General features: G+C 40.1%; 1 protein-coding gene across 5 annotated transcripts in view; it reads right to left on the bottom strand.

The window, feature by feature from the left end:
* Positions 1-26,621, bottom strand: part of ADGRG6 (adhesion G protein-coupled receptor G6) — a 286,483-nt gene that overhangs the window by 16,794 nt on the left and 243,068 nt on the right. For all 5 annotated transcript variants that reach the window (XM_063917836.1, XM_063917838.1, XM_063917837.1 and 2 more), the window contains 6 exons: positions 25,605-25,770; positions 18,422-18,562; positions 6,724-6,852; positions 4,579-4,624; positions 3,139-3,248; positions 1,148-1,275 (listed from right to left, as the gene is read on the bottom strand). In XM_063917836.1, the coding sequence (XP_063773906.1) occupies positions 1,148-1,275; positions 3,139-3,248; positions 4,579-4,624; positions 6,724-6,852; positions 18,422-18,562; positions 25,605-25,770 (720 nt within the window). The remainder of the gene's footprint in view (positions 1-1,147; positions 1,276-3,138; positions 3,249-4,578; positions 4,625-6,723; positions 6,853-18,421; positions 18,563-25,604; positions 25,771-26,621) is intronic.

Genomic DNA, 26,621 nt, shown 5'->3' with positions numbered 1-26,621 from the left:
TGCATCAGGGAAGCAAGATGTGCCTATATACTAGATCTCCAACCAACGGAAAGTAACGAACAACTAACATTCTAATTTACCATTCTCATCCTGTAGCGAAGCACAATGTTATTTATACTGTGTTTCATATTTAAATTTCATTTTTGAAAACAGACATTCTTAAAAACCTGGGCAATTCCGGGTACTCCAGCTAGTTATACATAAATGTATGGATTCAGAATCTAGGATGCAAATCCTGAAGAAGTAATTATATTTGTGCCAGATCTTAAAATTTACAAGTATTCCAATATCAGTGAACCAGTGTTTATCAAGTTCTGGTTCTGGGTAAGTTAACTCAGGGGTGGTCTTAACCAGTTTGCCATTTAACTAATGGGGCCCATACATTCACAAGCCGATTACCCATTTTAGTGACATTGATCAAAACACAGATTAGCAAACATTGATAATCGGCAGTCCGTCGGGAATGGGGAAATTCAACATGTTAAAAATACCAAATTATTCCAATCATTTTTTGGCCAGAATTGGTGAATAAGGAGTTTCCAACATGTTGGATTTCACCAATCCCCTAAAATCAGTCATCTGAAAAATGGCAAATTGCTGCAATCAATCGCAGTTATATGCACCCCATAACACTGTCCTCATTCATTCAATTGTCCACCAATGTAATAATTTACTTCTGTCTTTTATATTCTATAAATAATAATAATAATAATAATAATAATAATAACAATAACAATAATAATAATAATAATAATAATAATAATAATAATAATGTGTGAAATGCCTACATTCATGAAAAGTTTTCAGTTTTGTTCAATAAATATTTTATGCCCACCAAAAAAATTGTATCCACTTCTATTACATTTTTGCAAAAATTATCCCTCTAATTCTCCTTTGGGATAATTATTTTATTATAATTTATTGATTATTGTATCTACAAATAAACTGAATTATACTGTTTGTTTGTAGTATCTTATTTGCCATGTTAAATTGGAATACAAATATTGTATATATTTTCTTAAAATGGAATTTGCTTTGCTAAGAGCTTAAAATGTATATCATATAGTATATGTATATTTTAGATGCATTGTATTTAACAAACATAATAATTAAGATTTAAGAAACATTTTCTGGTACATATACATACTCAAATGCAATGTAAGTCAAAAGTGTGGCAGCTGTACATATGGCAGATATCCCACAGCCAACATATGTTATAAAAGTAAGGATTTGATCATTTTGTTTGTCGATATATTGATCAGTTCTTTGGAGGTCCTGTAAAAAAAAAAAGTTTCATTGGTAAATGGGTATAAGTTGAACCCACTTTAATTATATACCATTGTACATTTTAAACATTTTAAATGAGTAGTAACATTTATTTTTTTAAACAAATGGTAGTTAAAGTTAAGGGTTAAGAATTATATCTCTGTAAAGTCATACTAACGTAGAGTTGAAGAAGTAGAGATACGATACATATCTGGGAAATACCTGGACAGCACAGATGAGAGAAAATATGACAATCTGGGTGTAAATTTCCACAATTTTTTCATTCCATATTTGCTTTGGCATTCTTTGGAATACTATTCAGCACTGTATTTGTAAATTCTCATTTTACATAAATCTACAGTCTAGACTTTACGGTTAGAACTGGGATGGTTGGAGAATACATTTTGCTGTGCACTATGGCTGGGAGAGGAAGTGACAGGCTTGGTAAATTGTTAGACAAAAAATGTACAATGCCCTAGAAACTATATTGAGTATAGTTTTCAGACTAATAAACATTTAATAAATACTAAAAAAATATAATATGTCTCATTTTATTTGTCTTATTAGTAATTTAACTGTTTCATCATGATAATCATGATAATGAAAATTAAACTGACCTTAAATAATATCATATTAACAAAAAATGTATGGTAAATATTTTTAATGGTCATCCACCATATGAAAGAGGTTTGGCAAAAATTCAAGAAATAAGTTGTAGTAAAGAATAATCTACTGTAACTGCTCTCATTTTCCCTATAGATTTCCATATATAGACTGTAAGCTTGTAATCAGGGCCTTCTTACCACTTTGTTAACACAATAAGCACAATTAGACTATCATCTAGTCTCCAAACCTTCAAGTGTTCCCTAAAAACTCATCTCTTTAAGCAAGTTTGTCAAATTGCAAAACCACCCACAAAATGTTCATAAACTTTCCTATCCAATCACCACTGTACAGTCCACACATATCCTCACAACCAGTATGTTCTCTGTCTTCACTTTCCCATCTACCTGACCTTTGGCCAACATTGCTATGTGACCATATCATACAGCCCAACAAGAACCTTTGCAATCTGGAGGACCATTATGCAATATATAACACCTATCCTTGTGTATCAATGCCTATTTCCCTATAGATTGTAAGCTTGCGAGCAGGGCCTTCCTACCTCCATGTCTGTCTGTTATTACCCAGTTTTGTTTTATCACTGTTGTTTGAAATTGTAAAGAGCAACAGCATTTGTTGTGCTACATAAGAAACTGTTAATACATAAATGAATAATTACTGTGTTATTCTCAATTGTAAAGTACAGTGGAATATGAGGCGCTATGTACGTAAATAAATGATATTAATTTGTTTGATTTGGTTCTCTTTAAATACTTTTAGGACTTGTGTGAAAATCTAAGGTAGTTTTAAGGCAATTTTCAGGAGAAATATAAAAATTCTGAAGAGTTTACAAACTGTCAACTACCACTGTAAATACCCATAGAAAATCCTGCATTTGCCTCAAGACCAATGTCAGGGCTGCCCACTAAATGGGCAGGGTGACCCTGATTAACTGTAAAAACTATTTTTCAAAGTTTTCAAGCTGCCCCGTTATGATGCCATGGGGGCCATTGGTCCGCTGGAAAACTCCTGGTTTGTTCTATGACCAATCCACCTGTTCTTCCTCCTGGATAGCTGGCTTGTTTCCTTCGCCATTAATGAGCTCTGCATAGCAGTGGCAGCATTTGTTTTATTTGTGTCTGTTTAGCCTCAATTTTATAGATGGCTTATTTCTAGACCTTGAAACCAAACATAGGATTTTTTTGAAAATCAGCGCTTTTTTAACGTCAAATAGAAAAACAGGCTTACTATTTGTGTAGGCCTACTTACCATCAGTATGCCAAAATTTGTGAGGTGATTGCACAAGCAAACTGTCTCGTTAGCATTGGATTCATTAACCAGCACACTGCATCCATCTTGGCTCCATCCACCATTGCCAGCTATTGAAAAGCAAATATTAATGTCAACTGCTAAGATATTTTCAACAACTGAAAATAAACAAGATCTAAAAAAAATTATGTGAAAAAAATTCAAATAAAAACAGATGGCATCAGAAAACGTTGTTACGCTTCCAATAATATTTTCTTTAAAAAAATCAGCAGAAAGGACTAATACATATTAAGCATTACATATTAGGAAGGAATAAAGTTCCTTCACTTGGCTGAAGGCCAGAGTTTAGTTTATTAACAGTAGAGCAGACTTGCTCAAAGTTGCAGAGGGAATAAGGTACTTTTACAAAAGCATAATGGCAATGCCAAGCAAATCATAAGTTTAGCAATGGGAGGTTTTGGTAAATACTAGGGTGGAGGTGGAATTGAGCATATATCTGTTAGATTATCACAGAGTGAAGTTTACCACTAAATTAGAATAGTAATTGACATTTCTAATTGCATGTAATAGCTTAGTACCAGCATCTTACTAGTTTTTTTTTTTTATAATACAGATTATAACCATTACTTTTTTTTTATGTCTATTTGTTTTTATATATGTTATGGTGTTCTGTGCCATAAATCGTTTGTATAATAATAATTTTATTTATATAGCCCTCTTTCTCCAATAGGACTCAAGGCGCTTAGCAGATACATAGCATAATATAGTGGCAAGAAAAAATAAGACTTCAAGAAGCTGATAAAAATATATATATACCCCTTGATGAAGTCAGACTGACGAAATGTGTTGGGTACTCCTCTGTGACTCTCCTCACTAAGATAAGCTTATATATATATTTTTATCAGCTTCTTGAAGTCTTTTTTTATTTTGGTCACCTGAACCCCTACTCCCCCACATCCTAACACACACACACACATATATATATATATATATATATATATATACATATGTACACACAAACAAGAAATGGCACTCAGCTCAATTATTCACATCAAGGCCAGCTTATTCAGCTGGTTCAGCTGCTGAATAAGATGGCTTTGATGTGAATAATTTACTCTAGTGAGCACCGCGGCAGGTTGTTTGAGTGGGAGAGTGCACGCTGATCGAGCTATATATATATATATATATATATATGTGACTAAGTGATAAGGTGGACAGAGATAAAGTACTAGCCAATCATCTCCTATCTGCCATGTTACAGGCCGTTTGAAAAAGGACAAGAGCTGATTGGTTGGTAGTTTATCTCTCTCCAGTTTATCTAGCTCCAAAGCTTAGTACATCTGCCCTTAGTATCTTAGTTCCTGCACTGAACTCTCCCACTGATGAGATAATGCAAACACTAGTAAAATATGTACAAATAATGTAATCTAAATAACATACCATTTTTTGTTGTATCCCAGTAAACACAAGTTGGTTCTCCATTTTCCTAAAAGAAAAAGACAGCAGTATTAAATGTACTAGTATTATTTCACATGAGGAAATATTTCAGCTCTGCTAATTCTATAGTGACTACATAGTACTCAACTTTTTCATAAATTAGTTTTAGGTTTACAATAACCATAAGGTGTATTAAATAGTCCATTAGTTATTGGTACATCATACTTGCCTACTCTACCGGAAGATGCTGGAGGCTCCCGTTTTTTGGGGTAGCCCCCCCCCCCCGAAAAAGTAGACAGGTCTCCCGCATTCTGCTCGCACCCTAGTGATGCAGGCAGGATGAATACATACTCTCCCATATTCGCTAATCCGTGGGGAGAGGAAGGGGTTAGAATGATGTGAATCACGTCATTTTAGCCCCGCCCCCTTCCCACAGACTCATGTTTTCCCAATGTGGGGGCGGGACTTAATGATGTCACAGCCCCCCACACCCCCAAAGTCTCCTGCAGAGTCTCGGAGAAATGTAAAGTAGGCAAATATGTGGTACATACTTTTCGGTGCTAATAAAATAATTGTACATGCTCATTATAATGCATCCCAAAACCCTGATTGTGAGCTCTCACGTTTCTTTCCTCAATGTCTTTAGTCCATTTAAAAACATGGCAGCAAAAGGTTATAGTTTAAAAAAAATAATAATTTATATCTTACAATGTTACATATACCATGTACAGATGTGTAATTATATACATATGCTTTTTGCGCTATATGGCGCAAACCATTGGCACATCTTAGACTTTGCCATGGAGAGAGATTAACTTGCATGTGTATTGTTTCATGAATTTGCATCTTAGTTGCATACAAATTTGATTATAATGTACTAGGTAGTTAGTATTTATATTGCAAAGGAATTGGTATAAAGTCGCACATTAAGCATAACGAAGCATGACATGAGGTGCAGCATGGGCTACTCATATCGGACCTCTATCTTTTGCCATTTTACCCAAATTGCATACTTTTCCTGAAGTTTGCATCTTAATTAAATTATAATATTCTAGGTACTTAGGATTTGTATTTTTTGCAAAGAAATTGTAAAGTCACAAATTAAGACACATATTTGAATTTAAAAAAGTCACAAGTCCATTGTGTACCAATTTTGTGCAATTTGAGGGTAATTGTATGTGAACACATCTGTCATAGGGGGTCATTCTGACCCAATCCCTCACTGCAGTTTATCGCAGTGCAGTGATCGGGTCAGATCTGCGCATGCACCGGCGCCGCAGTGCGCCGGAGCATGCTGGACGGCCGCAGGCCGTTGTGCTGGAGCGATCGCCTCTGCCTGATTGACAGGCAGAGGCGGTTGCTGGGCAGGAGTGGGCTGGACTGCGGCGGTAAGCCGCCGTATAGGGGGCGTGGTCCGGCCAACGCAGGTGTGGCTGGACCATTGGGGCAGCCGCTGCGACCCGGGACAGCGAAGAGGTTCTCCCGGCCTGCCGCAGGAGCTGCGCTTCTGTGGGGGGGGGGGCAGCACTGACATGCGGGGTAGGCTAGCCCTGTGTGGGCATCCCCCCGCATGTCTGAGTGCCTGATCGTAGCTGTGCTAAATTTAGCACAGCTACGATCAACTCGGAATGACCCCCACTATGTTGTAAGTATAGGGGGTCATTCGAAGTTGTTCGATCGCTGCCGATTTTCACAGCGCAGCATTCAGGTAAAAAAACAGCAAAACTGTGCATGCGTATGCACCAGAGAGCGTAGGCGCATCATACAACGAGGATTGGTGCTGGGCAATGGATTTAGCGAATATTCCATTCACACAGCCAAATGCAAGGTGACTGACAAAAAGAGGGCGTTTATGGGTGTCAACTGACCATTTTCTGGGAGTGTTTGGGAAAATGCCGGCGTGTCCAGGTGTTTGCAGGGCGGATGTCTGACATCAAATACGGCACCAAAAAGACTGAAGTGATTGCAAGGCTAAGTAAGTCCAGAGCTACACTGAAACTGCACAAAATGTTTTTGCTGCGCTCGGCTGCAAAGGCGTTTGCACGGCTGCTACTATGCGTTTGCACGGCTGCTAAAAGTAGCTAGCGAGTGATCAACTCGGAATGACCCCCATTGTTCCATGAACGATCTGAGAGATCAATGTCTTACCTGGCTGTTCCGGTGCCTAACTGTAATCTTGACTGGTTCTGAAAGGTCACGAATAGTGATATTTCCAATGCTGCAAGCCACAACATAACTGTTCAGTTTTGTTTTATTTAAACTATTCATCTGTGAATCCTGTAAAAAAAAAATTGGGAGAAATCACTTAGTGATTTTAATTATTTAATTTACCATAACGTGTAACATATTTGAGTACAATACTTAATAGCTATACTGTAATATTATAATAACTATTTGTGTTAATATGTGTTGCTATGTGCTATGATACTAAGAAAGCCAGGTTAGAACATAATGAATTATAAGAACATGTAAATAGTACATCCTTAGGAAACAGACAGCTCAAATGGAGGGAGAGGGTAACAAATGGCAGACCATCTGCCAAGGGAGACCACTGTAAAACACGTATATCAACATGAATGCTAATTTAAGCACGAAGAAGTCCATAAATAAGTGTTAAATGGGGTAAAACAAATAAGACAATAAAGCACAAGTGGGACAGGTAGAAAGAAAATGGGATAGGAGATAGGGTAGGGAAACTAGTCAGTGTGTATCACTAAGGTAAATATATTTTAATCAAAAGATAGTGAAGCTAAATCGTGGATAAAGGTGGTTCGGCTACATAGTGATCTGTTCACAGTGACCGGACTTTGGTCTGGGGTGTCATGTAGGAACAAAGTAATTATTTCCAGTTTTTGAGATGATCGTGGGATATGTGTAATAAAACGAGAATGTTCTTGTTGATTTGAACAAAACCATACAGCTATTGTACTTAGCTATAGTAATATAGCAATGTAATTGTTTTTTTTTTTTAACCAAGGCACATCAGCACACATTGTCTGCAGTTTTCATCTTCAAACCAAAGTATTTACTAAACGAGAGATGGAAGGGTGATAGCCCACACCACTGCTAATGTATGACAGTTGCAGAGCCTCTAAATATCATGCAGTTTCAGAAAACCACATGCATTTTGGGTAGTGATGAGCGGGTTCGGTTCCTTGGAATCTGAACCCCCCCGAACTTCACCCTTTTTACACGGGTCTGAGGCAGACTCGGATCCTCCCGCCTTGCTCGGTTAACCCGAGCGCGCCCGAACGTCATCATCCCGCTGTCGGATTCTCGCGAGTTTCGGATTCTATATAAGGAGCCGCGCGTCGCCACCATTTTTCACTCGTGCATTGGAAATGATAGTGAGAGGACGTGGCTGGCGTCCTCTCACTTTGTTTCAGGGGGCTGCAGTGCAAATATCTTTATTCTGGAGACCAGCGGTATTATAGGAGGAGTACAGTGCAGAGTTTTGCTGACCAGTGACCACCAGTATTATACGTTGTCTGCCTGAAAAGCGCTCCATATCTGTGCTCAGTGTGTGCATATATCTGTGCTCACACTGCTTTATTGTGGGGACTGGGGACCAGCAGTATTATATAGGAGGAGTACAGTGCAGAGTTTTGCTGACCAGTGACCACCAGTATACGATGTCTGCCTGAAAAACGCTCCATATCTGTGCTCAGTGTGCTGCATATATCTGTGTTCACACTGCTTTATTGTGGGGACTGGGGACCAGCAGTATTATACAGGAGGAGTACAGTGCAGAGTTTTGCTGACCAGTGACCACCAGTATTATACGTTGTCTGCCTGAAAAACGCTCCATATCTGTGCTCAGTGTGCTGCATATATCTGTGCTCACACTGCTTTATTGTGGGGACTGGGGACCAGCAGTATTATATAGGAGGAGTACAGTGCAGAGTTTTGCTGACCAGTGACCACCAGTATTATACGTTCTCTGCCTGCAATCTGTGCTCAGTGTGCTGCATATATCTGTGCTCACACTGCTTTATTGTGGGGACTGGGGACCAGCAGTATTATATAGGAGGAGTACAGTGCAGAGTTTTGCTGACCAGTGACCACCAGTATACGATGTCTGCCTGAAAAACGCTCCATATCTGTGCTCAGTGTGCTGCATATATCTGTGCTCACACTGCTTTATTGTGGGGACTGGGGACCAGCAGTATTATATAGGAGGAGTACAGTGCAGAGTTTTGCTGACCAGTGACCACCAGTATTATACGTTGTCTGCCTGAAAAATGCTCCATATCTGTGCTCAGTGTGCTGCATATATCTGTGCTCACACTGCTTTATTGTGGGGACTGGGGATCAGCAGTAATATATAGGAGGAGTACAGTGCAGAGTTTTGCTGACCAGTGACCACCAGTATTATACGTTCTCTGCCTGCAATACGCTCCATATCTGTGCTCAGTGTGCTGCATATATCTGTGCTCACACTGCTTTATTGTGGGGACTGCGGACCAGCAGTATTATATAGGAGGAGCACAGTGCAGAGTTTTGCTGACCAGTGACCACCAGTATTATACGTTCTCTGCCTGAAAAACGCTCCATATCTGTGCTGCATTGTAGTATATAGTAGGAGTACAGTGCATAATTTTGCTGACCACCAGTATATAATATATAGGAGTACGGTACAGAAGGCCACTGCTCTACCTACCTCTGTGTCGTCAAGTATACTATCCATCCATACCTGTGGTGCATTTCAGTTTTGCACAGTTTGCTGACCACCAGTATATAATATATAGCAGTACAGTACAGTAGGCCACTGCTCTACCTACCTCTGTGTCGTCAAGTATACTATCCATCCATACCTGTGGTGCATTTCAGTTGTGCGCAGTATATATAGTAGTAGGCCATTGCTATTGATACTGGCATATAATTCCACACATTAAAAAATGGAGAACAAAAATGTGGAAGGTCAAATAGGGAATGATCAAGATCCACTTCCACCTCGTGCTGAAGCTGCTGCCACTAGTCATGGCCGAGACGATGAAATGCCATCAACGTCGTCTGCCAAGGCCGATGCCCAATGTCATAGTAGAGAGCATGTAAAATTCAAAACACAAAAGTTCAGTAAAATGACCCAAAAATCAAAATTAAAAGCGTCTGAGGAGAAGCGTAAACTTGCCAAAATGCCATTTACGACACGGAGTGTGCAAGGAACGGCTGAGGCCCTGGCCTATGTTCATGGCTAGTGGTTCAGCTTCACATGAGGATGGAAGCACTCATCCTCTCGCTAGAAAAATGAAAAGACTTAAGCTGGCAAAAGCACAGCAAAGAACTGTGCGTTTTTCTAAATCACAAATCCCCAAGGAGAGTCCAATTGTGTCGGGTGCGATGCCTGACCTTCCCAACACTGGACGGGAAGAGGTGGCGCCTTCCACCATTTGCACGCCTCCTGCAAGTGCTGGAAGGAGCACCCGCAGTCCAGTTCCTGATAGTCAAATTGAAGATGTCACTGTTGAAGTACACCAGGATGAGGATATGGGTGTTGCTGGCGCTGAGGAGGAAATTGACAAGGAGGATTCTGATGGTGAGGTGGTATGTTTAAGTCAGGCACCCGGGGAGACATCTGTTGTCCGTGGGACGAATATGGCCATTGACATGCCTGGTCAAATTACAAAAAAAATCACCTCTTCGGTGTGGAATTATTTTAACACAAATGCGGACAACAGGTGTCAAGCCATGTGTTGCCTTTGTCAAGCTGTAATAAGTAGGGGTAAGGACGTTAACTACCTCGGAACATCCTCCCTTATACGTCACCTGCAGCGCATTCATCATAAGTCAGTGACAAGTTCAAAAACTTTGGATGACAGCGGAAGCAGTCCACTGATCACTAAATCCCTTCCTCTTGTAACCAAACTCCTGCAAACCACACCACCAACTCCCTCAGTGTCAATTTCCTCCTTACACAGGAAAGCCAATAGTCCTGCAGGCCATGTCACTGTCAAGTCTGATGAGTCCTCTCCTGCCTGGGATTCCTCCGATGCATCCTTGAGTGTAACACCTCCTGCTGCTGGCGCTGCTGTTGTTGCTGCTGGGAGTCGATCGTCATCCCAGAGGGGAAGTCGGAAGACCACTTGTACTACTTCCAGTAAGCAATTGACTGTCCAACAGTCCTTTGCGAGGAAGATGAAGTATCACAGCAGTCATCCTGCTGCAAAGCGGATAACTCAGGCCTTGGCAGCCTGGGCGGTGAGAAACGTGTTTCCGGTATCCACCGTTAATTCACAGGCAACTACAGACTTGATTGAGGTAGTGTGTCCCCGGTACCAAATACCATCTAGGTTCCATTTCTCTAGGCAGGCGATACCAAAAATGTACACAGACCTCAGAAAAAGAGTCACCAGTGTCCTAAAAAATGCAGTTGTACCCAATGTCCACTTAACCACGGACATGTGGACAAGTGGAGCAGGGCAGACTCAGGACTATATGACCGTGACAGCCCACTGGGTAGATGTATTGCCTCCCGCAGCAAGAACAGCAGCGGCGGCACCAGTAGCAGCATCTTGCAAACGCCAACTCGTTCCTAGGCAGGCTACGCTTTGTATCACCGCTTTCCAGAAGAGGCACACAGCTGACAACCTCTTACGGAAACTGAGGAACATCATCGCAGAATGGCTTACCCCAAATGGACTCTCCTGGGGATTTGTGACATAGGACAACGCCAGCAATATTGTGCGTGCATTACATCTGGGCAAATTCCAGCACGTCCCATGTTTTGCACATACATTGAATTTGGTCGAGCAGAATTATTTAAAAAATGACAGGGGCGTGCAAGAGATGCTGTCGGTGGCCCGAAGAATTGCAGGCCACTTTCGGCATTCAGCCACCGCGTGCCGAAGACTGGAGCACCAGCAAACAGTCCTGAACCTGCCCTGCCATCATCTGAAGCAAGAGGTGGTAACGAGGTGGAATTCAACCCTCTATATGCTTCAGAGGATGGAGGAGCAGCAAAAGGCCATTCAAGCCTATACATCTGCCTATGATATAGGCAAAGGAGGGGGAATGCACCTGACTCAAGCGCAGTGGAGAATGATTTCAACGTTGTGCAAGGTTCTGCAACCCTTTGAACTTGTCACACGTGAAATCAGTTCAGACACTGCCAGCCTGAGTCAGGTCATTCCCCTCATCAGGCTTTTGCAGAAGAAGCTGGAGACATTGAAGGAGGAGCTAAAACAGAGCGATTCCGCTAGGCATGTGGGACTTGTGGATGGAGCCCTTAATTCGCTTAACCAGGATTCACGGGTGGTCAATCGTTGAAATCAGAGCACTACATTTTGGCCACCGTGCTCGATCCTAGATTTAAAACCTATGTTGGATCTCTCTTTCCGGCAGACACAAGTCTGCAGAGGTTCAAAGACCTGCTGGTGAGAAAATTGTCAAGTCAAGCGGAACGTGACCCGTCAATAGCTCCTCCTTCACATTCTCCCGCAACTGGGGGAGCGAGGAAAAGGCTAAGAATTCCGAGCCCACCCGCTGGCGGTGATGCAGGGCAGTCTGGAGCGAGTGCTGACATCTGGTCCGGACTGAAGGACCTGCCAACGATTACTGACATGTCGTCTACTGTCACTGCATATGATTCTCTCACCATTGAAAGAATGGTGGAGGATTATATGAGTGACCGCATCCAAGTAGGCACGTCAGACAGTCCGTACGTATACTGGCAGGAAAAAGAGGCAATTTGGAGGCCCTTGCACAAACTGGCTTTATTTTACCTAAGTTGCCCACCCTCCAGTGTGTACTTCGAAAGAGTGTTTAGTGCAGCCGCTCACCTTGTCAGCAATCGGCGTACGAGGTTACTTCCACAAAATGTGGAGAAGATGATGTTCATCAAAATGAATTATAATCAATTCCTCCGTGGAGACATTCACCATCAATTGCCTCCAGAAAGTACACAGGGACCTGAGATGGTGGATTCCAGTGGGGACGAATTAATAATCTGTGAGGAGGGGGATGTACACAGTGAAAGGGGTGAGGAATCGGACGATGAGGAGGAGGTGGACATCTTGCCTCTGTAGAGCCAGTTTGTGCAAGGAGAGATTGATTGCTTCTTTTTTGGTGGGGGCCCAAACCAACCAGTCATTTCAGTCACAGATGTGTGGCAGACCCTGTCGCTGAAATGATGGGTTTGTTAAAGTGTGCATGTCCTGTTTATACAACATAAGGGTGGGTGGGAGGGCCCAAGGACAATTCCATCTTGCACCTCTTTTTTCTTTAATTTTTCTTTGCATCATGTGCTGTTTGGGGACTATTTTTTTTAAGTGCCATCCTGCCTGACACTGCAGTGCCACTCCTAGATGGGCCAGGTGTTTGTGTCGGCCACTTGTGTCGCTTAGCTTAGCCATCCAGCGACCTTGGATCACCTCTTTTTTTCTTTGCATCATGTGCTCTTTGAAGACTATTTTTTTGAAGTGCCATCCTGTCTGACACTGCAGTGCCACTCCTAGATGGGCCAGGTGTTTGTGTCGGCCACTTGGGTCGCTTAGCTTAGTCATCCAGCGACCTCGGTGCAGGTGAGGTGAGGTGTTCAGAATAGACTGAGAATGAGTGGAAATTATGGTTATTGAGGTTAATAATACTATGGGATCAAAATGACCCCCAAATTCTACACTGCTCAAAAAAATAAAGGGAACACTAAAATAACACATCCTAGATCGGAATGAATGAAATATTCTTATTAAATACTTTGTTCTTTACATAGTTGAATGTGCTGACAACAAAATCACACAAAAATTATCAATGGAAATCAAATTTATTAACCCATGGAGGTCTGGATTTGAAGTCACCCTCAAAATAAAAGTGGAAAAACACACTACAGGCTGATCCAACTTTGATGTAATGTCCTTAAAACAAGTCAAAATGAGGCTCAGTAGTGTGTGTGGCCTCCACGTGCCTGTATTACCTCCCTACAACCCACACAAGTGACTCAGATAGTGCAGCTCATCCAGGATGGCACATCAATGCGAGCTGTGGCAAGAAGGTTTGCTGTGTCTGTCAGCGTAGTGTCCAGAGCATGGAGGCGCTACCAGGAGACAGGCCAGTACATCAGGAGACGTGGAGGAGGCCGTAGGAGGGCAACAACCCAGCAGCAGGACCGCTACCTCCACCTTTGTACAAGGAAGAACAGGAGTAGCACTGCCAGAGCCCTGCAAAATGACCTCCAGCAAGCCACAAATGTGCATGTGTCTACTCAAACGATCAGAAACAGACTCCATGAGGGTGGTATGAGGGCCCGACGCCCACAGGTGGGGGTTGTGCTTACAGCCCAACACCGTGCAGGACGTTTGGCATTTGCCAGAGAACACCAAGATTGGCAAATTCGCCGCTGGCGCCCTGTGCTCTTCACAGATGAAAGCAGGTTCTCACTGAGCACATGTGACAGACGTGACAGAGTCTGGAGACGCCAAGGAGAACGTTCTGCTGCCTGCAATATCCTCCAGCATGACCGGTTTGGCAGTGGGTCAGTAATGGTGTGGGGTGGCATTTCTTTGGGGGGCCGCACAGCCCGCCATGTACTCGCCAGAGGTAGCCTGACTGCCATTAGGTACCGAGATGAGATCCTCAGACCCCTTGTGAGACCATATGCTGGTGCGGTTGGCCCTGGGTTCCTCCTAATGCAAGACAATGCTAGACCTCATGTGGTTGGAATGTGTCAGCAGTTCCTGCAAGACGAAGGCATTGATGCTATGGACTGGCCCGCCCGTTCCCCAGGCCTGAATCCAATTGAGCACATCTGGGACATCATGTCTCGCTCCATCCACCAATGCCACGTTGCACCACAGACTGTCCAGGAGTTGGCGGATGCTTTAGTCCAGGTCTGGGAGAAGATCCCTCAGGAGACCATGCGCCACCTCATCAGGAGCATGCCCAGGCGTTGTAGGGAGGTCATACAGACACGAGGAGGCCACAGACACTACTGAGCCTCATTTTGACTTGTTTTAAGGACATTACATCAAAGTTGGATCAGCCTGTAGTGTGTTTTTCCACTTTAAATTTGAGGGTGACTCCAAATCCAGACCTCCATGGGTTAATAAATTTGATTTCCATTGATAATTTATGTGTGATTTTGTTGTTAGCACATTCAACTATGTAAAGAACAAAGTATTTAATAAGAATATTTCATTCATTCAGATCTAGGATGTGTTATTTTAGTGTTCCCTTTATTTTTTTGAGCAGTGTATGATTTACGCTGTTTTTGAGAGTTTTTTGTAAAAAAACACCCGAATCCAAAACACACCCGAATCCGACAAAAAATTTTCAGGGAGGTTTTGCCAAAACGCGTCCGAATCCAAAACACGGCCGCGGAACCAAATCCAAAACCAAAAAGCAAAACCCGAAAAATGTCCGGTGCACATCACTAATTTTGGGGCATATATGTGAATTGTCAGCATGCATAATGTGGCATATAATGTTATCGTTTTAAGTGGCCTAATATTCCAGTCTTATCTGGTGACATGAGTGTTGGAAAAAAATGATCTAAAATTTATTTTGCAACATCAAAGTCATACACTTCATAGCATAACTTGCCCAATTAAGACATTTAATTTCTAATTTAAATGTCTGTAATTTCTCCTGTACATACACCCTAGTGATACTTTTTGGACCACCTCTTTTCCCACCTTCCCCTCCCCCCCACTGGTCATATCAAGAGAAAAGGAAGCCCATGTGCAGACTCCATCTAGGCCCCCTCCTCACTTGTCAGCAATGTTGTAGACTCGGGGCACTAGGGTCACGAGGGGACCATAGCACTGTCCCAGAGTCTAGTGCTCATATGCAGGTCTCCGGGAAAATGGTCCAATTACAATTTTCCTAGAGCTTCTCTTATTGTGCATGTGCAAAATGGCTGGCGCACCATTTTCTTGGTGATTCCTGCAGCGCTGCTGGTGCTATGGGTGGCACAATGCCTAAACTGTCTGAGAAAGCCGCTGACTTCTCACTATTGAGCAGTGGGGAAACACGTCACATGTGAGGATATCTTTTTTTTTAAATCATCACTCCTGGGATTTTATGGTCACACTGACAAAGTAGGAGTCACACTCTGGCATGAACTTAGATGATGCTATTGTACTTAGGGGGTCATTCCGAGTTGTTCGCTCGCTAGCAGATTTTAGCAGCATTGCACACGCTAGGCCGCCGCCCTCTGGGAGTGTATCTTAGCTTAGCAGAATTGCGAATGAAAGATTAGCAGAATTGCGAATAGAAAACTCTTAGCAGTTTCTGAGTAGCTCGAGACTTACTCCTACACTGCGATCAGCTCAGCCGTTTTGTTCCTGGTTTTATGTCACAAACACGCCCTGCGTTCGGCCAGCCACTCCCCCATTTCTCCAGACACTCCCGCGTTTTATCCTGGCACGCCTGCGTTTTTCCACACACTCCCAGAAAACGTCCAGTTTCCGCCCAGAAACACCCACTTCCTGTCAATCACACTCCCGATCACTTCAACGATGGAAATTCTTCGGTCGGACGTGAGTAAATCTACTAAGTTTTGAGCTAAAATACTTAGCGCATGTGAACTGTGTACCATGCGCATGCACATTTTCGCCTTAATCGCTCCGTTGCGAAAATCTGCAACGAGCGAACAACTCGGAATGACCCCCTTAGAACCATCTTAGATCTTCTTAAATTGAAAGAATGTTGGTGTCCACATAATATTTGTCCTCATCACCGATGATTTGTGCAGCTACTGATAAATGTTGTACAGGAAGTCTGCTAAATGTTTAGCTACCGATACATATTGTGTTAAAATGTTTCGTTTCAAAAGGAAACTTGTTAGCTTTTTAACCCAGTATCCTGTTCATAATATCAGAAGAATTTAAACTTTTCTCAGAACATTTTTCACATACTTAATTAAAAATTGCGCATTACAATGCAGCATAAGTGAATGTTCAGATGATAATTGCCTAGTTCTTCCTTAATAATATTATTATCATGATGATATTACAAGCTGTAGCCAGCCTGTTAATATTTCTTGTCAAGAACGTTATAATACTGTTAGACCATATCCTTTATGACAACACTTGGACCTCTTATGTATTTGTCAGTGGAATAGCAACTGAAGAAAACAAATATTTGTACATATAAAACGGTTACTTCCAAATTGCTGTTTACTGCTTTGAAACATATCACACTCATTCTTTCTCTACAGCATGATAATAATGGGCCATCCTGTGCAAATTGTAATATTTGAAAACATGGATGTACGCACTTAATTTCATACACCGTATGTTACATAAGCATTGGCATTTCTATAATGGGTCCAGGGGGGCCCACACCGCACACACTGCACCCATATTTTAATACTCACTTTTCCATAGTCCAGCATCGGGCGCTGCTCTCACAGCGAAACTCGCAGCCAAAATTGCCACTGTGCATGCGCAGTAGCCAAATTGGTCTCCGAAACGTGGTGGCCACAATGTTTCTGGAGATCTGCGCATGCGCAGTAGACTCCGGCACATTGCTGGAAACTACTGCGTTGTGCAGAGGAGGGGGCCCACCCAGAGGTGCACATGGGCCCTCTCCTCTGTTAAAGCACCTCGTACATAAGTGTCACTATATGTAATGAATGTCAATGGCAGAGAAATGGAAACCAGTGCTTGCAGGACCCCATTTAATTCAATGATGAAGCTCTGATTGTTGCATCAACAAAGAGTGGACAAAGCATGAAAAATGTACATGTGACTTTGATGTTCAGTGATTGAACTGACTGGAGTACTGCTTAATGTATTAAAGTATACATTTGCTTGTAATGATTGGATGCACAGGTTTAAAAACAAGCGCTAAGGTATGTATTAAAATGTGTACAATATAATATATAAAATATAATATATACTATAAATGTGGCACCTGTGGAGAAAAAAGTTAGTGTTTATGTTTACAGCTCCTTTTGAAGTAATTGGGATGAACACAATCCATTTTGTATCCCAGACTAGCAATCACCGAGACGAACGGTGCCATCTTGTGCGTGGCACAGGCTTTTGGGGTGGCCGTTTTTCTTCTGGGCATTAATTCTTGTAATTTTTGTGGCAATATTGCACTATGTCCTTTATTTTGCTCTCTTTGAGATACTGGGCTCTATTATTGAATTATGAATGTGCATATCCACCTATGAATATATCTGCATTGAAAGACCAGAAGAAATCCTCAAATTGTGTTTAAAGGAACAGCACTCTTGAATGATTATATAAAGAGTAAGGAACTCCTATATACTTCATATGTGATTGCGCCATTTGAGAAAATATTTCTGTATTTTATGTTCTATTGAAGGTTGTTGGTGAAAAACTTTTTTCTCAAGAGCTGCCCCACTTCAGGTTGCACAGTCTATATTTCTTGTTCTTCATACTTTGGTCTGACAAGTGAGTCTTCTTATTCCGCCCAGCAACAGACCATGGAAGGAGAGTGGTGGCAGTGGGGCAAAGGCCTCCTGAGCGTAGGACAGCTTATGGCAATGGCATGCAGTGCCTGCACCCTGCCTTCTGTCATCAGCTGAGTGCGCCGGCTGCCAGGAGCTGTGAATAGTATGAAGCATGGAGACAGCCATAGGGAGGGAGGGAGGGAGGGGCGTCATGCCACAGCCTCTCTACATTTTGCTCACTGGCTGCTGCAGCTGCTTCTGGAAAACAGGGCAGGGATGGGGACTGTCAGTGTGACTTATGTCAAGCCACAGGGGAGAACAGGAGTGCAGGGGGGTGAAATGCTATCCTGTGGTAACTGTGTGAGGGTCCCCTATGAGTTGGGGCCCAAGGATGGCCACCTCTGTTGCCCCATTATAATCAGGCCCTGAACATAAAAGCAAACTACCAATTAACAGTTATTTTAGTTGTTTAAAATGCCATTTACTAACCTGAAAAAGTCCAGCTTTACTGAAGAAAGTGAACTGTGCTCTTGAAACTGTGTAGTAATCACTTTGACTTAAGTTGGACAAAAGGCTGGGTGGAAGGACAACAGAAGCCAAAGGATTATCCTGACTTTTGCTCAATTCAAGCTGTTGAAAAAAAAAACCTGAAATGAATCACACATATTGGAAAATTCTGCTATACTATAGTATCATCCCATGATTACTAACACATCTGCTTATTTCCTTTCTCTTTCATCTACAACTGTCCTGTCTGATCACACACGTGCTATATCATGTTTATGTATGTTCCATCTACTACCTACGGTGCTATGAAATCCTAGTGGGGGCATACAAATTATAGATAAATATAATAATATGAAGTAGTCTAGGAATAGTCTATAGTACTTGTAAGGTAAAAGCTAAACTACCAAGTATCTATAATTTTTATGAAATAATTATTTATAAATAAGCCTACACTGAGGGCTTAATTTGTTAAAACATCTGTCAGATATCTCAAGTTGGTTCTTTAGCAGGATGAAAGGACAAAACAATTGGCTGGTTCCGACTGTACAAATTCATGTCAGCTCTGCACCTCCATTGCATGCAATTCTGCTGACAATGCCACAAAGACCCAGTGAGGCAAACTACTTGAATTGATAGTTTAAGAAGTAGCATCAGCATTCTGGAAGCAGGATGCACACTAGCATTATTGGGGACATACTGTACAAGTCTTTAGTCTTCCAGCCTGATGGCGACATAGCTTGAGTATCTGACAGGCATAATATAACTGTGTGAAGAAATGGGATCTTAGTGTAAAGAGCAAGATGGGTCAATGGAGTCATACAATGTCCCAAAATTAAACTTTACACATCGCTTATTAAAACTTTAGAAAGCAATATCTGTCTAAAACAGCACGTAAATAATTTGTCTCAAATTATTTCATATTGTAATCTAAGCTACATTTACATATTATATATATATATATTTATATATGTAAAACAGATTCAAAGGGAGCACAATGATATCTAATTAAAAATTTTATATTCTACCAGTAACTGAATAAAAAGACAATACAATTTATTGTACAATTCAATTTGATCATTCATAATACATTCATAACAGAATAGATAAAATAAACAGATTAAACAAACCACTTTAAAACTGACAAAAAAATTGGGGGGGGGCTGACGTTCATAAGAAGAGGAGTACTCTTCACGTTTCGTCCTTATACGGACTTCATCAGGGGAATCAGTTTAAAACTGGTATGGTAAGGAGGAAAAAGAGAAAGACGACATTTATATCAAAAAGCATCATATAAGGAGCATAATTTCCCAAAAAAATTAATTAGGTTCCAAAGTATGAGTATATGTCAGACATGGTAACAGGAAATCATACAATTCTTACATTTTTTATATATACAGTTTGTTTACAATATATGCAGGGTAACCGCAATATATGGACAAATTTAACACTAGTATTAAATGAATAATATAAACATTCTGAAATACACAATAATTTTAGATAGTTGAAGAAAGACAATGTCCACATCAACAATTTACTTACAGAAAGCTCTATTTGAAGGTACCATCCAAATAGAGTACAATAGGTCCTCAAATGGTGGAAGTAATGGCACTACCTATAAGTAACAATTTAACCAGCAAAGATTGACCCAATTTAATTGGATATAGAAAAAAAAGAGAGAGAAACTCACTGGTAATTATAAAGGGGCTAAATTAGACCATAAGGATGAGTCAGTGAAGTCAATGATCAAAAGACCTTAAACTGGACCCTAATTAATTCTATGAAAAATTAGAATACTTTAAATATCAAAACTGTTTCAAAATATTTGTATTTAATATATTAGTTTAATTTACTTACTGGTGCAAAAAATATACCGAGTACATCTACTGAAGAGCAAGGTCTCTTGCGGGTATTAAGGGCTTGTGCAGTATCCCACTATGATTTAGATAATTAATAGTCTAATTTTATAGTTTCATTAATGAATAATATATTATTAGTGTTAAATCAAGTTAACATACCAAATTTCAGTTATGCTTGATTAGAAGTGCGAACTTAAAATAATTAAATAAATAACTAGAGTATCAAATTATAAAGTGACAAATAATTAAAGTATCTTTAGTGACTTACTTAGTGTAGCTCCAATAGGATGTGAATCTGTCTCCTCCAAAAAGCAAGTGAGCTCTGGGAGAACAGATCTCTCTATTTATACCCTTATGCTTGGACATCACTTCCTTAATATATTATAGCCAATAGGAGAGGATCTTTAATTAATTCAATTATACTAAGTTGAAAAACTAATTATAATTAGTCCACATGTATAAAGAAAAATATCAAATAAGTAATGTTATCCACCTTAAATTTAGTCTTAAAGGAGTCATATAAATAAATAAAAACCTTATTTAAACTAAAGTATTATAGTGATGATGTCACTTCCGCCCTGCGTTCCATCATTTACAGGTGGAACGCATGGCTGGAAAAGGTCATCATTGTATATAGTAATGTGCAGTTTGGTGAATAAATAGTGTCCACATGTGAGGCCAATTCAGCACAGACCAAGGAGGGAGCTGGGAACGGCTCTCCTCCATTCTGTGCCGCCTGATCTCGGTGTGCGTTCCATCCGCCTCGCCGGTGGAACGCATCCATGTCGAGCTGCACATGCACCTGCTCTAGCTTTCCTGATCTCGGTGTGCGTTCTACTCGCCTCACCGGTGGAACGCATCAAGGTCTAACTGCGCATGCGCCCGCTCTGGCTTTCCTGTGCTCTCCAACTGGAAACAACTGTGGAATGCACAGGGGGCCCGGCGCGGATGTTTCAACAGCTTATATTCCTATATTGTTCCACCAGTAGTTGGATGGAATGTTGCCTCTTATAGATGGTCTTTAGCCTTGTTAATAAACATATTACCATCCATTGCAGGATAAATGTATATACATTCAAGTAAGTTTATCCCTTCAGTATACATATAAATAAAGTTTAAATCAAACTCAATTATTAGGCCTAAGTAATTTATTATTGCAATTTAGGTTAGTAACAAATAAATTATTTTTAACAAATTTAAATCAAAAGAGAATCATGTCAAAACATTGGGACATACTCTTAAAAGACCCGATTCTAGGACCTAATCTTCTGACCAAACCACAAATGGTCTACAGAAAAGCATCTAATTTAAAAAATATTCTGGCACCTAGTCATCTGAAACAGACTAATGAGCAGTGTACACTAGGCACAAAAAAATGTTGGGAAACAAATGGTATTGTTTCCCATGTCAACACTGTATTTGTTGTAAATGCATGCAAAAAGAACCTTTCAAACATGAGTTAGATAATGGAAAAGTCATTGGACTTAGAGATAGAGTAACCTGTAATACTAAATATGTTATTTATAGGATTAGTTGCACCTGCAACTTATCATATGTGGGGAAAACTAAAAGGAAATAAAAAATACGTATCCAAGAACATCTAAGGAATATAAAAAATAAACTAATATCCCATAGTTTACCAAGACATTTCTCAGAACATCACAACTCTAAGTTGGATGGGTTAACCTTTGTGGTGTTGGAACATATCAGAATTTACGATAGAGGGGGGGATAGAGACCAGGTTTTAGCTAGATGAGAGACATATTGGATCTATACCTTAAATACCCTCTCTCTGAAGGGGCTAAATGAAGGTGTGGATATAGTTGCCTTTTTATGATAGCTGGAAAGTAGGATGCATATGTATGTACTGAATCTTTATGTGATGTCTTTTGGAATCATGTTAATGTGACCTATATTGTAAAGGAGTTGGAGGAATACTGTTTCCACTTTATTATTGGCCTTATTATAGACCTCTATTTATTATTAATTTAATTTTAGTATATTTTGCTTTATGCAGACCTAATTGTCTAATGCAATTCTTGCATAGACATTCCAACTAAATAATAATATATTGCGCATTTGGCTACAGGTGTATATACATTTGGTAGGCATATGATGCACACATACTACGTGTACCTAACAAGAGAGTGATATGCATGCACGGTTGGGTGAGAGTTGTGGATGCATACAGCACTGCATTTAATTATCACTATTAAATTTGATTTAAATTTGTTAAAATTAATTTATTTGTAACTAACCTAAATTGCAATAATAAATTACTTAGGCCTAATAATTGAGTTTGATTTAAACTTTATTTAGTTGTATACTGAAGGGATAGACTTACTTGAATGTATATACATTTATCCTGCAATGGATGGTAATATGTTTATTAATAAGGCTAAAGCCCATCAATAAGGGGCAACATTCCATCCAACTACTGGTGGAACGATATAGGAATATAAGCTGATAAAACTTGCGTGCCGGGCCCCCTGTGCATCTCACATTTGTTTCCAGTTGGAGAGCACAGGGAAAGCCAGAGCGGGCGCATGCGCAGTTAGACCTTGATGCGTTCCACCGTCGAGGCGAGTGGAACGCACACAGAGATCAGGAAAGCTAGAGCAGGTGCATGCGCAGCTCGACCTGGATGCGTTCCACCGGCGAGGCGGGTGGAACGCACACCAAGATCGGGCGGCACAGAATGGAGGAGAGATGTTCCAGGCTCCCTCCTTGGTCTGTGCTGAATTGGCCTCACATGTGGACACTATTTATTCACCAAACTGCACATTACTATATACAGTGATGACCTTTTCCAGCCATGCGTTCCACCTGTAAATGATGGAACGCAGGGCGGAAGTGATGTCATCACTATAATACTTTAGTTTAAATAAGGTTTTTTTTATTTATATGACTCCTTTAAGACTAAATTTAAGGAGGAGAACATTACTTATAATTTTATATTTTTCTTTATACATGTGGACTAATTATAATTACTGTAGTTTTTCAACTTAGTATAATTGAATTAAAGATCCTCTTCTATTGGCTATAATATATTAAGGAAGTGATGTCCAAGCCTAAGGGTATAAATAGAGAGATCTGTTCTCCCAGAGCTCACTTGCTCTTTGCAGGAGACCAATTTACATCCTATTGGAGCTACACTAAGTAAGTCACTAAAGATACTTACTTTAATTATTTGTCACTTTATATATAATTTGATACTCTAATTATTTATTTAAATATTTTCAGTTCACACTTCTAATCAAGCACAACTGAAATTTGGTATGTAAACTTGATTTAACACTAATAATATATTATTTATTAATGAAATTATAAAATTAGACTATTAATTATCTAAATTATAGTGGGATAGTGCACAAGCCCTTAATACCCACAAGAGACCATGCTCTTCAGTAGATGTACTTGGTATATCTTTTGCACCAGTAAGTAAATTAAACTAATATATTAAATATAAATATTTTTAAACAGTTTTGATATTTAAAGTATTCTAATTTTTCACTGAATTAATTAGGGTCCAGTTTAAGGACTTTTGATCACTGACTTCACTGACTCATCCTTATGGTCTAATTTAGCCCCTTTATAATTACCAGTGAGTATATATCTCTCTTTTTTCTATATCCAATTAAATTGGGTCAATCTTTGCTGGTTAAATTGTTACTTATAGGTAATGCCATTACTTCCACCATTTGAGGACCTATTGTATGCTATTTGGATGGTGCCTTCAAACAGAGCTTTCTGTAAATAAATTGGTGATGTGGACACTGTCTTTCTTCAACTATCTAAAATTATTGTTTAGTTTAGATTGTTTATATTATTCATTTAATACTAGTGTTAAATTTGTCCATATATTGCTGTTACCCTGCAAATATTGTAAACAAACTGTATATATACAAAATGTAAGAATTGTATGATTTCCTGATACCATGTCTGACATATACTCATACAGAACCTAATTAAATTTTTTTGGAAATTATGCTCCTTATATGATGCTTTTTGATATAAATATCATCTTTCTCATTTACCTCCTTACCATACCAGCTTTACACCGATTCCCCTGAAGTCTGTATAAGGACAAAATGCGTCGGGTACAAAGAGTAATTCTCTTCTCATGAATGTCAGCCCCCCAAAAAAATTTTTTGTCAGTTTTAAAGTGGTTTGTTTAATTCATTTATTTTATCCATTCTGTTATGAATGTATTATGAATGATCAAATTTAATTGTACAATAAACTTTATTGTCTTTTTATTCAGTCACTGGTAGAATATTGAATTTTTAATTAGATATCATTGTCCACCCTCTGAATCTGTTTTACATATACTATTTCCTTGAACCCAGTCCTAGCAGTAGGGTTATTCTAGAGCAGCTGCCCCAATATAGCGCAAGATAAGGGTAAAATTGTATCTTTATACATATATATATATATATATATATATATATATATATTGGAAAGGTGTCCAGTACTCCAACAAACACATATAACATGCCCGGTGCCCTCACAGCCAAAAGGAAATATACACGTAGAGAAGCGACACTCACAGCATAGCAGAAACAGGTAAATAAATGGCCTTAGTCCGTGAAATTAGATCTAATTTCACGGAATAAGGCCGTTTATTTACTGGTTTCTGGTATGCTGTGAGTGCTGCTTCTCTATGTGTGTGTGTGTGTGTGTGTGTGTGTGTGTGTGTGTGTGTGTATGTGTGTATGTGTGTATATATGTATGTATATATATATATTTTTATATATAAAATATATCTATCTATATCTATCTATCTATCACACACTGCATACTTGCCTACTCTCCCACAAGTTGCAGGAAGCTCACAATTTTTCAGGCAGTCCCCTGCACCCACGCATTGAAGCGGGCAGGATGAAGTGATTATACATGGACTTGGGGTGCCATATGTAGGGGACAGGACTAAATAATGCCAATGTGTGCCAGTCAGCCCCTCCCCACAGACCCGTGAATCACAACATTTTAGGTACAGGTACTAGTGACTGACAGCCTTGCCCCACCCTTCCACAGTGGCAACTAAAGTGGCAACTATGATATACTGTATATGTATATACAATTGGTACACTGCTTTTTTACAGTTTCTTGTTTCCGCATGTTGCATTACATCCTTACTGACATGGTTACTTTACTTCTGTTTCTGCTCAACATTTTTTTCTAATCCATTATATTACATGACCAAATCCTATCAAATTATATTTAGCAGTAAAAAAACAGAAAATTGTTTTACATTCTATTCCAGCCTTTGTATACAGGAAAAGCAATATGTTGTTGGCTTACTATACCTCAAATTCGGAATTATTGCCTTGAGCCCCCACGCTGAAGGTGGAACCATTGTATGAGGTAGTATTTACTTTAGAAACTCCAAGACACAAGTTATGTGACACAATGCTGACAGACGGGCCTGAAAATTGAATCTTTAAGGCCAAGGCTTCTATTGTTTTGAGTGCTCTGAAATAAACATACAGTGCAATAACAAATATTTAAACAAACTAAATAAAAGGATTTAAATAAAAAAAAATGAGCAATCCCTAATACAAAATCATATTCATTTAATACAATTATTATTTCACTATTTACCAGCCCGTCATAATGAAGGAACAATATAACAGAAACGTCAGCACCAGCGGCTGAGCACCGCCGATTGGAGCAACACTTGAACTGCCCCGTCAGACGCCAGCTAGTGACCGCCGGCACACAAACACTTGAATTTCCTTCATAAATTGAGGAGCAGCGTCAACCTTTTATTATATATGATATGAAGGCATTGTTTTCCTATTATTGTGCAGACGCATTTTTATATGTTTATTATATTTGGTGTTAGACATTTTCTGGCCTTTTTGGCCAATGCAGAGCTGAACATAAGCAAGCCGCAACTGCTCCCACATCGCATGTATGTAACTAAAATGTATATTGGCCATTATGCAGGATTCTCTACATCTACAGTATGGGGATGGGCTGCCAGTAGCCTTATACATGGTTTCATTGCTGTCATCAGTACAATGTGCACTTGCATCACTCTTATACCTGGTGCAAAAGATGGGATGTAGCTGGCATCAAGATGGTCAAGATGCCGGTGATCACAAGACCGATATCGTAATCCCAACAGTCAGCATTCTGAATATAAGTGTGAGGGGAAGTCTTAGGGTTAGGCAGCGAGGGGATAGGGTTAGACTGCAGTATGTGAGAGTTATGGTTAGGCTGCAGGACAGAAGGGTCAGGTTTAGTCTGCTGGAGGGGAGGGTTAGGCTGTGGGTAGGAAGGGTTAGGGATAAGTGGGGGGTAATGAGAAGTGTTAGCAG

This window comes from Pseudophryne corroboree, chromosome 4 (assembly GCF_028390025.1).
Source record: "Pseudophryne corroboree isolate aPseCor3 chromosome 4, aPseCor3.hap2, whole genome shotgun sequence".
Taxonomy (NCBI): domain Eukaryota; kingdom Metazoa; phylum Chordata; class Amphibia; order Anura; family Myobatrachidae; genus Pseudophryne; species Pseudophryne corroboree.
Note: the sequence above shows the minus strand (reverse complement) of the source record. Positions and strands in the feature narration are given on the sequence as shown.